The 12,398-nt window shown below is 42.0% G+C and overlaps 1 protein-coding gene across 1 annotated transcript in view; it reads right to left on the bottom strand.

The window, feature by feature from the left end:
• Positions 1-12,398, bottom strand: part of MEGF6 (multiple EGF like domains 6) — a 2,184,612-nt gene that overhangs the window by 252,559 nt on the left and 1,919,655 nt on the right. The window contains exon 28 of the mRNA XM_044062967.1: positions 5,540-5,668. Coding sequence (XP_043918902.1) covers positions 5,540-5,668 — 129 coding nt within the window. The remainder of the gene's footprint in view (positions 1-5,539; positions 5,669-12,398) is intronic.

The raw sequence follows: 12,398 nt of genomic DNA, 5'->3' as shown, positions 1-12,398 counted from the left end.
TCACTAGTGCATGTCATTGATTTTTGTTGAGTGGGATGGTAGGAAAGACCAGGGGAGACAGACATTGTTTCCATGGATATTCAGGAAGGCCTTCAGCTCTGTATCATGGGACTTCATGGAAAGAGTGTTAACTGAGGCCACTGGGGACAGGAGATTGTTAAAGGGAATGAAAACCCTTCATAGCACACCAAAAAAAGGCTATATGAATATGTGTGGTCTTACAGAAGAGATAGCACTGGAATGATGCACACATCAGAGAGGCCCTCCATTGCCAAAATTTTTTCTACTGGTTATTCAGAGCTTAGTACACACAGTAAGGAAGCTTCGGATGAAACAGAAGTCATATCTATTTATTTGCAAACAACCGAATCTTGCTGTTAAATGTCATATACGGCCAGTTCCCGGGGATACTGAAGCTATTTAGCAAGCTTGGGAGAGAATCATTTTTATGATATCCCCCACAAACATCAGTTTAAACAGAATGGGGTGATGGACAGGGAGGAAAGCTTGGAGTTACTGGTGCTATATCAGGGGAATACCTGGGTCTCAAAGTATATAGCTCAGTAGATAAAATAAGAAGTCAGAACAGGAATGAATTAAGGATTAATACAAGTAATATCCATGGTTAAGGAGGTCCAACTCTAAGTCGGGGAAGAAAATACAAAGGTCTTGTGCTTTTAAGTTGCTTGCTACAAACAAACAGTTTGCTACAGTTACTATACCACTCACAACCCACAAAGTGCTTCAGCTATTTGGTACTGATCAAGATTACAGTACTGAAATTCATTTCTAAATGTCGGCACTGCAATAAAGAACTATCTCAGTAAATGCTGAGTACACCTCCTAGCACCTTTGCCCCACCAGAGTTATATACCTCTGAATATATATATATATATATATATATATATATATATATATATATATATATATATAAATATATATAAATATATACAACACACACACACATCTCTATATAAATATATATATATATATATATATATATATATATATATATATATATATATATATATATATATATATGGCAGCATGGTGAGATAGGGTCAGAGGTGATGGTAAGAAAAAGATCTAGAGACTTTGGATGTTTAGAAAGTACTTTTAGTGACTGAATTTAACAGAGTAGAGCTTTGATATACAGTATTATAAGGAGACAGGAAAGGTTGGTGTGATAGAAATGAGTAATTTCAGTGCCATATTCATGGTGAAAGCCATGATGCATGTTGGCAATGTTACTGTCCTTTCATAATTTATGTAAAGTTTGAGAAATAATATTTTTCTCTATAATTCTGACTAGTGTAGAAAGAAAAATAACTGGTAAAAAATTCTGCAATCAGTGGAAGAACCACCTTAGTTTAAGTGAAAAAATAGCTTTTCCATATGTTTGGTACAACACCTATATGGTGCATTTAATTAGAAATTTTGTATAAAAAATGCAATATGATGAGAGTCTGAACTACAAGACAACTTAGGGCTACTAATTAAGAACAAATGACTCCATGGTTGTGGAAGTGTCCTGGAACCTGCTGCAAGTTATCTGATTGCACATCTCTAGGATATGCTGTGTGATACACTGGCTACTGACTCAAAAAAAGCATTCTTAAAGTGCTGTGTACAATTGTGCTATATTCAAAACAATGATTTTCAACACTTTTTATAAACAGACAAGAACCTTGGTGGTCTTGGCCTTGTGGTTTCACACCATTCCTGCATAGCAACAATGGATTTTCTGAGAAAGAATGGTCAGAGGAATCACCTATTAATCAGACAGCCAAAATGTCAGCAGACTAAGTGAAGGTAAGCAAATCAAACAAGCAATAGCCCTCTGTAAACAACAAAAGCTTTACTCAAGACCACTGTAAACAAAACCAACTGGTTTTGCTTCAGCATTTTAAACAGGATGAAATTTTGTGTGAACTATTCATGCTTTTAAAGAAAATAATATAATGCCGTCATAATTAATAAAAGTTTCTCATTGGGTAATTAAAATACTTCATAACATTCTTGGTTTCTACAGTATTATATTACACTTAAAAAAATCCCAATTATACATAATAAATCTGATATATCACAAACAAACAGCAAGCATATCGTGCATTTTCCATAAACTCATAGTGGATGAAAAAGGAGTTGTATGAACAGGTCATAACCATGTGGTGGCAGAAAAATCCCACTTCACTGATTTTTTTCACCACTACTTTAAACAAGCTTTTAATTCCAAGGAGGAAACAAAAATGATATGCAGATTTCCCTGCTTGATAACTGTGCACAAAATGTACTTCAACTACCATTGCCTTATAATATCACTATGGTGCTCAGTAATGAATGACATTATTGCCACATAAATAACATGCTCTGATAGCAAAATTCTCTCTCTCTCTCTCTCTCTCTCTATATATATATATATATATATATATATATATATATATTAATCCTACTTTGAATGCTTTGGTTTGCCTTTTAAAACTTTCTTCTGTAGCAAGTTAACACGGAAGGGTTTCACAGGAGACAAGAGTGCCTCCTCCAGCACTGGAGTGCATGTGCCTTGTGCACATCTATATCATGCAGCTATAATGTTATATGTAACACTTAACATGTTTATATGTACTAACACATTCTTTTTTGGTTTAATCTCCCAGCTGCAGGTCAATCTATAGTTGGGGCAGAGAAGTAGCAGGCAGGCCTCTCGGCTTGTGCCAGCAGATGCCTCTGGTGTTGGGTCATTAATGCTCATTAAGCTTGCTTCTTAATAGGGGGATGGAGTTCACTGTATTGAAGGTAGCTCTACAAGTAATGCTTAAAATTAAAATAAATAAAAGGCACACACATAAATTAAAACACACAGGGAACTATGAATTATTTTATCTACAGTAGCCTTAAAATAAAATATAATAAAAGGCACAAACACACACACACAAATCAAAACAGCCATATAAATATATAACCTAATTTATAAACAGAACAATACACCCTGAGTTACAGTTTATGGTATGCAACCATGCCCCTTGGTGTTAAAGGTACTCAGCACAAGTGACTTTTGCCTTACTATACAGCAGGAAGATGCTCTTATCAGACCACAAATGATCATAGGTTCATAGGTTGCTACTAGACTAATGACCACTAGGGACATTACAAGCTTCGCTGTGCATCCCAAACTCTGGCTGAGGAGTATCATAGGCATCTATACGATTTGTACTGGGGGCTATTAATTAGATTAATACTCTTCTTATTGATGGCCTCTGTCCATAAGGGACAAAGGGGCCAGACCAGGGGAAAATTTACAATGTCAAGGTTCCGTTTGAATAGGGTCAGGGATGAACTCTGTTTTACATGGATTGGTAGCATATTCCATAGTGCAGGCATCCTTTGGGACACATATCTATCACTCCAACACATTCTGTTTATCTCAAAAGCAAGGTTTGGATCTCTGGATCTAGTATTTCTAGTGCTGTTTGTTTTTCACATGTGTAATAAATCCATAGTGCAGGCATCCTTTGGGACACATATCTGTCACTCCAGCACATTCTGTTTATCTCAAAAGCAAGGTTTGGATCTCTGGATCTAGTATTTGTAGTGCTGTTTGTTTTGCACATGTATAATAAATCCATCAGGGCTGGGTCTGAGGAAGCCCTGTTAGCCAGGCAAAGATCCCCTCTGAACACAGAGACATAGACTTTAGGCAATCAGTGTAGGATAGGGTATTCATGTCCTGAATTCTGCTGGTGAGATACCTCTGTGGGCATTCCAATTATTGCAAGTGTCTGGTTAGACACATGCCAAAGAGGGCACTGTATTCAGTGATAGGTCTGATAAGGGTTGATTAGAGTGGTAGTATAATTTCCTTGGACTTGGAGGTAATACCTTTATCTATACATTTGGCAACATTGAACAATTTTCTTATTATCTTAGCCACATGTTGGTCAAAGGCCAGATTGCTGTCTACATATGTTCCCAGACCCCTTATAACTGGGTCAGCTCTTAGGGGTGTTTTCTTAATGGAGTAATTCACTTGGGTTGACACTTGTCACTTACTTGGTTTGACACTTCAGTAATTCACTTGAGTTTCCCAAAGGGCATTATAATGCACTTTTTGGTATTGAGTTTTAGGCTATGGCTTTGGTGCCAGTCATTTGTCTGTGTTAAACCCACTTGCAAGATGTTCGTGTCTTGGGGGGAATCTATAATAGCTCCCAATTTACATTTGTCTGAGAACTTGGTGAGCCAGAAGTCATGAATGCATGCCTTGACTTCTGAGAAGTAGATGCCAAACAGGAGCAGGCTTAACACGGTCCCCTGGGGTACTCTGCTGATCAACGGTCTCTTGGTGGATATGGTTTCACTGATCCTAACTTCCTGGGTCCTGTTGGTGAGCTAGCCAGTAATCTAGTGAGTTAGGTAAGGATTTACATCTAGTTTTGAGAGCTTGTCAGCAATGCTGGAGTGGGGTATTGTATCAAATATTTTAGCCAAGTCAAGATACGCAGTATACACTATTTTACCCTTGTCCATTACCTTGGTGACCCTCTCAAAGAAGTCTACTAGATTAAGTAAGCATGACCTTCTCTTAACAAAGCCACATTGGGATGGGCCCAGTGTCCCTATGTTGCCTATGTCTTTGTTTATTCTTTCCATGATAATCCATTCCATGGCTTTGCATTTTAAGGTTGTTATACAGATGGGTCTGTAGTTCAGCTGAAGGTCTGCCCCTGCAGAGGGGAAAGACTATTGTGGTTCTCCATTCACTTGGAACATAGTCTGTTTCAAGGCTGATGTTGAAGAGTGTCTCAAGTGGTCCTAATAGGTCATATTTTGGATTGTTCAGAAGGCAAACAGGGATGTTTTTGGCCATGGAGGCAGTGCTCTTGGCTTTAGTATGGTGGAGGGGATTTCACCTGGTGGAGCTGGGGAAGAGTGGGGTGACGTTTGAGATGAACACCCAGATCAGTGAAGGTAGTACCATTCACCACCAGTTCAGCACACTGATGTGTGCTACCTCTAAGGTTTTGTACATAGCTGAAGAATGCATAAAGATTGTCCTTAGCCTGCGAGGCTATCCTGACATTGTAGCTGGTCTTCTTGGACTTAATTAGACCTCTTGTTTAGTTGCATAATAGAGCACTTGTCTTTAAGGGAGTTGTTCTTCCTGATTTTGGCCATGAGTTTTCTTCTTTTATCATAAATCCTGGTTTAGGTGAGGATTCCTCCAGCGTGGTTTGTTGTTAGTGTTTGTTTTGGGTTTATTTCTGGCAGGTATGTCCACCTCTATGCATCTATTTATGTATTTGTATCATCCCTCATCATGTCTTACTTTTTATAAGTATCATGTTCATAAATAAAGCACAGAGATATATATGGCATACACATAGATACAATCCAAAAAAACAAAATGTTGATTCTGTTATATTTCCAAATGAAGTAGACAGAAAAATAAGTGTCAGGTTCATCAAAGCATTTTCTATAAGTTATAAATTTTCAAGGAATATTTTAAGTTAGACACTACAGTCAAAATTCATTTCTTTCTTACCATGCTCACAGTGAGTTCCCACCCTTCCTGCTGGACAAAAGCAGGCTCCTGTTACATGGTCACATTTTGCCCCTTCTCCACAGGAACAGAACTGGGAGCAGCCTTTTCCATAGGTACCCAGAGGGCATGCTGTAAAAAGAACAGCAATAGCATTTTGTTATTGTATTTTTCAGATAGTAAAATTGCCCATCTTTCCATTACTTTACTGAAATGAACCACACTGCTTTCATACAAATGCAATGAAGGACGGATAACTAATGTGATATTAAAGTGTGACATCCGTACACAACTACTTCATTTTTTCCTCTAGAGCTGTTTTTGCAGGTCAGTCAGACAACAGGAGGACAGTGACTAAGTGGAATAAGTAACCACATTAGCATGAAAAGTAAGAAATGTATTAGCTCATCTATCCTACCTTGCAGTGGATACTGAATTGCCCCAATCTCATCTTAACTAATCCTCCATTTTTTTTTGTTTGTTTTACTACTCAAACATATCTGATGCCCACCACTGACTTCACAAACTAACTGCACCAAAAGAGTTTAAGTATTAGTAATGCTTTCTGTGATTAAGTAATTCTTGACATGCTCAAAAAATGTTTCTTTCCGCCAGCCTTGCTGCACCTCTCTATTAAGTTTCATGAAAGACCTAATAAATCAATGCCATTTATGCTCATCTGTCTTTCTTGGGGGGGTGAGGCGGGAAATAGTCTGGGATAAACTGTTACAATAAAAAAAAACATGTCTAGTAGGTAGTGCTGAGAATGAAGCTTATCAACTGTGAAATTAAAAAAAAGGCGAACAGAGCAGAGAATTAAGGCTATGAGCTGTTAAAGAGCAGCTCTCTGTACTTTGAGGTTTGAGTCTGCCAGCGTCCATTCGCCTTTTGTGTAATCCAAGCACTGTTGTGCTATCTGTCATTACATGCACAGGCTTTAGTTCTGACTGCAATGCTAAAAAGAGCACAGTGAGAAACCATCATCTTTTTCAATCTGATGTGCTGACCTTATCATCCCACAAATCAAACCATCATCTATTTCAGTCTGATGTGTTGAACTCCTCCCACAAACCAAAGAGATGATTGACTGCAGTTTTCTCGAGTGACAATACCGTAGAACAATTTTGCTGAAGTTCACTTTCACTTTCAGCAAACATGGAATATGTTCTTTCCCACAATCCACGGCATTAGTATATGTCTCCTTAAAAAAAAAACTTTCTTGGTGTTCTGTTTAAGTGGCTAACAGAGAAATTGTTTCACATTATGTGCATTGGGAAAATGGCAATTAATAGATAACTGATAATCCTTTTTTCCTGTCCTGGACCACTGGCCTTGAACACTGTCAAGAGGAGAATGCCCACATACAGCCTAATGTCTGTCTGCCTCTCTCAGCTATGACTCTTTTGGAAGGAACAGGAAGCCCTGGGTTTAAGGAGGTCTAACTGCACCACCACTTCAACCTCATCACTACTGTATGGATCAAAGTAAGACAGTGTTCCACATATGATAAGTTTTGGATTCAATCACTTTTCAGGTATCCCTATACCATCCTCTTTTGAAGTCTGGCATTCAAAATTATTAGGGTAAATCGCTTGAGCTTTCTGTAAAGTCCCTCTTTGAGACTGTAGTAACTGTAGTCCCTCTTTGAGACTGTAGTAACCAGAGATCTATAGAAGGAAGTGCTTTATGAAATGCACCTTGTCCAGTGGAAGAGTTACCCTGCAATTTTTCTGTATCTAAAACAGCCTGTAGAAGTCTCATCTCCTGAAAAGGGGTTAGCTTGTTGTCTGAGGACACAAGGAGATGCCCACACACTTTAACAATCTACAGTTTGCTGCTGGACTCTATACAGTTCTATAAGTGAGGTAGCCTTGTAAATACAGTCATTTAGGCAAAGTAAAAGTGCATTCTTACAGGTTTGAATATTATTACCAGGAACTTGGTGAATACTCAGGGCACAACAGAAAGGCCTGAAGGTAAGGTTGCCTGAAACAACATAAATGTATACTTTTCCTTCATTCCCATAGGCTTTAACACTGGCACCATGGACTTGGTAAGCACACAATGCACTGTAAAAAGGTTAAACAGAAAAGAAGTAAAATGGTAACATAGTTTCATAGGTTAGTACTACGCTATTGGCCCTAGGGCCTATACAAGCCTAGTCATAACAATTCCCTGGCTATTTCTTCCAACAATATTTACTTCCCCAGACCCCTGTCTAGCAGGGTGACTGATGTGATCCCCAGGGTGAATTTCCTGTCTCCCATCCAATCGTCAAGGTTCCTTTTGAAGAGGGGCAAAGAGGCGCTCTGTTTGACATATATTGGCAGTCTGTTCCAGAGTCTGGGGAGTCTCTGGGTCAGGAACCTATCCCTCCAGCATGTTTCGTTTATTGTGATGACAAGGTTTAGATCCCTGGAACGTGTGGCTCTGAGGGATTGGGATTTCTTTAAGTGTAGCATGTCCAACAGCTCTGGGTTTGACATGGTCTTGTATGTTAAGCAGAGATCACCTCTGAGTAGAGGATATGCGACAGAGTATAGCTGGAGTTTTTTAGACGGTCAGCATAGGGCATCTGCTTTAGGCCTGTGATTCTTTTAGTGAGGTATTTCTGGGGCATTTCCAGTTGTTGCAGATGTCTTGAGAGGTACATACCAAACGAGGCACTGTATTCTATAATGGGTCTAATGAGGGATGAGAACAGTGGGACATTGACCTCCTTTTTTCTGTATGAAAAGCCCTTAGTGATGAAGTGTGCCACATAGAAGGATTTCCTGACTGTTGTGGCAATTTGGGTATCAAACGTGAGACCACTATCCACCTGTGTCCCCAAGTCTCTTATCACACTTTCGGTGTTTAGTGTACTGCAACCTATGTGATAATTCATGGGTACATGCTTTTTCCCAAAGGGGATAACTTTTAGTTATGTACTTACCATAACTTTAGATGTTTGGGATCCATCTCGCCTACATTCTGTACTGATGGGCTCGGAGCCGATCCCTCGGCTCCGACTCGGCACGCTTATGCTATAGAGCGAGGCCTCTTATTGGCTGAGCTATCTTTATCCCAGGATGCACCACCACTAATCCCCCAGATCTTGTTTGTCCGCATTCATGCACACATGCACAACTTATTTATATAACATTGTTAGATGTTTCAAGATGAAACAACAGGATTCGGACCTTCTGATATCCTCTGATCTCCAAGGAAGGGGGAAGGAGGGTGGGTTATTAGGAATGTAGGCGAGATGGATCCCAAACATCTAAAGTTATGGTAAGTACATAACTAAAAGATGTTATGTGATCCTATCTCGCCTACATTCTGTACTGATGGGACAGCGTCCCTAGCACCTAAATCCTGGGTGGCTCATTGGAAAAACCTCCAGAGCACTGTGGAACCAAATGAAGCTCGTCCTCTAGATGCCACATCCAATTTGTAATGGGAAAAGAAAGTGTGCGGGGAAGACCATGTAGCTGCAGCACAAATGTCACTAATGGCAAGCTTAGAATGAAATGCTATCGAAGTAGCCATAGCCCTTGTAGAATGAGCTTTGACAGAGGTGGTAAGCTCTTTGTTAGAATAAGAATAAGCTTGAGTAATACAGTCCCTGATCCATTTGGCAATAGTGACTTTTGTGACAGCTTTGCCCAATTTATTGTCTGCAAAGGATACAAACAACTGATCAGTTTTCCTTGTTTGTTTGGTCCTGTCTAAATAAAAACGCAACTGCCTGTGGACATCTAGTGTGTGGAATATGAATTCCGCTTTGTTAGAATATTTTGGAAAGAAGACTGGAAGTTCCAATGATTGTTGTAAGCAGAAACTGGAACAAACTTTAGGGACAAAGGAAGGATTTGGCCTGAGAGATGCTCTGTCTTTGTGGAAAACCAAGTACGGGGGTTTTACCGACAAAGCTTGAAGCTCTGAAACTCTTCTGGCAGAAGTAATTGCCACCAGAAAAGCTGTCTTCCATGAAAGAAACTTTAGATCACATGTAGCCACCGGTTCAAAGGGGAAGGAAGTCAACACTATATCGAGATCCCATGGAGGTGCAGGATGAGAAATCGGAGGTCTTAATAGAGCAGCACCTTTCAAGAAGGTCTTACACAATCTGTTGCTCATTAAAGGTGGGTTTATGGATTTGTGAAAATTGGAAATCGCTGCCAACTGGACCTTGATGGTAGAGACTGATGAGCCTTGATTGAAAAGAGAAGTTAAAAATTTTAGTACTTCTGCCACGGGAATAGAGATGGGGTCCAGGCCCCAGAGTTGAGCCCAAAGAGCAAATCTTTTCCATTTGCTAGAATACAGTTTCTTTGTAGCAGACTTATGGGCCGAAGATAATATGTGTACAACCTCTGGATCCAATGTATGACTCCTGACTATAGTTGGAAGAGGAGGAGCCAAGCCGTCAATTTTAAGGTGTGCAGGGACTGGTGGAATAGTCCCGACTGATGAACCAAAAGGTCTGGAATCTGATCCAGTAACCATGGACCTTCCAGAGCATATTTCCGAAGGTAGGGAAACCATACTTGATGAGGCCAGTAAGGAGCAATTAAGATCATTTTGCTCCCCAAAAGAGATGCCTTTTGAATCACCCTGGGAAGGAGAGGAACTGGGGGGGAAGGCATAAAGCAAGCCTGTGGGCCAAGGACGGACCAGTGCGTCCATGGGGCTCTTCCCCGGAGCCGGGGTTAGAGAGAAGAATTCTTTGCACTTCACATTCAGAGGAGTCGCGAAGAGGTCGCAACACGGAACTCCCCATTTGCTGAAAATCTGACTTGCAACTGTCATATTCAGAGACCATTCGTGAGGAGAGAGGATGGTTCTGCTCAATCTGTCGGCTATCACATTGGACTTGCCCGGTATGTGAGTAGCCACTAGAAAGCGTTTGGTCGAGACTGCCCATTCCCAAACTCTCATGGCTTCTCTGCAAAGAGGATAGGATCTGGTCCCTCCCTGTTTGTTCAGATACCAGACAACTGACATGTCTGAGTGAACGGCAATTACGCCCTGAGGGAGATAATCGTGAAGGGCTTGAAGGGACAGAAGTACTGCCCTCATCTCTAGGATGTTGATATGAAGTAGAGTCTCTTCCGGGTGCCATTTGCCTTGGACTGACCTGCCCAGGGAATGCCCCCCCCACCCCATCTGGGAGGCGTCCGTGGTCAAAGTGGCCGTGGGAGGAGGTAGAACAAAGGGTCATCCCTGATCCAAACTGGAGGGCACTAGCCACCAGCGAAGGTCCCGTTTGCAAGATTCCGTGATCCATATGAGGTGACTGAGAGGGAGTTCCTGAAAGGACCACTGAGCTGACAGAAGCCACTGGAGAATTCTCATGTGCAACCTTGCCAAGGGGACTAGAAGAACCGTAGTGGACATGGATCCCAATAGCTGCAGGACCATCCTGGCTGGAGCTTTGGACCTGGGAAGTAAGGCTCGAACTTGAGTCTGTATGGTTTGTATTCTGTCTGTAGGTAGATAGACCCGCATTCGGTTTGAGTCTATCTCTACTCCTATGAATCTTATTCGTTGAGATGGCAGCAACACAGACTTTGGCCAATTGAAGGTGATTCCAAGGGAACTGCCCAGTGATATAGTGGCTTGCAGGCTCTGTAGTAGTAGATGCCTGGAGGTGGCAGTTAGGAGCCAGTCGTCTAGATACGGAAACACCTGGAATCCTAGACTTCTCAGGTGAGCAGTCACGACTGCCAAACACTTGGTGAACACCCTGGGGGCTATGGTGAGACCAAAGGGCAGCGCACAGAACTGAAAATGACTGCCTCCTAGGCTGAAGCGCAGATGTCTCCTGGACGCACGATGTACCATGATATGGTAATAAGCGTCCTTGAGATCTATAGAGCACATCCAAACACCCTTCTCCAGCAATGGGAGAATGGTTTGTAGGGTGACCATTCGGAACTTGGACTTTCTGACTGAACGGTTTAGGATGCTGAGGTCCAAAATGGGCCTCAAGTCCCCGGTCTTTTTTGGCACCAAAAAGAATCTTGAGTAAGTCCCTAATCCGATCTGATCTGCGGGGACCGGTTGGATGACTCCTTTTTGCAACAGCTTTGAAACTTCTGAGGCTGCAGTATCCCGCTGACTGGGTGGCGGGTCCGGGATTTTTTTGGACTGAGGGGGGGGATGAGAGAATGGAATGGAGTAACCTCCGGTGATAATTCGAAGCACCCATCGGTCCTGAGTGATACCTTCCCAGGCTTTTAGGTGCTTCGAGAAACGACCCCCGACTGGCTCCGGAGCTGCACAGCCGGGCAATCCCTCAGGGACTGTGAAAGGTTGAAGAGCCATGAAAGGACTCGCGGTCTCCAGTGTTGCGAGGGCCTCTGCTGCCTCTGGGACGGCACCTTCTGGAAGAATTTCCCCCTCACCTGCCTCTGGAAGGGGAATCCTCCTGCTGAGAGGGGTAAGGCTTCTGAGATCTACGGAACCACATTTTCCCTCCTCTTTTAGCCTTGGGATAAGGCCGAAAGGGAGTGGAAAATCATGCCCCTACGGCAGTCAGAGTCTTACCCTCCTGTTCACAGCGGGTCAGTGTGTCCTTTACCTTGGGTCCAAACAGGAGGACCCATCAAAGGCGCGCAAAGGAAGACTTAAAGGCCTCCGCGAAATGACACAGGCGGAGCCAGGCTTGTCTCCGTAGAGCAATGCCTGTACCCGCCGCTCTACTCGCCCCTTCGGCCGCATAAGAAATGAGCCTCATGGACGAGTTTGAGATGGACGACATTGTAGCCAGCTGAGAGCCAACCGTCTGGGCCAGCTCCTCAGGCAGGTTACCCAAGAGGGTATCGGATAATTCTTTAATCAGATCCCTCTGAAATCTGGTAAAGTGCGTAAGGTA

Source organism: Protopterus annectens, chromosome 2.part1 (assembly GCF_019279795.1).
Source record: "Protopterus annectens isolate FY-2018-M chromosome 2.part1, PAN1.0, whole genome shotgun sequence".
NCBI lineage: Eukaryota > Metazoa > Chordata > Ceratodontiformes > Protopteridae > Protopterus > Protopterus annectens.
Note: the sequence above shows the minus strand (reverse complement) of the source record. Positions and strands in the feature narration are given on the sequence as shown.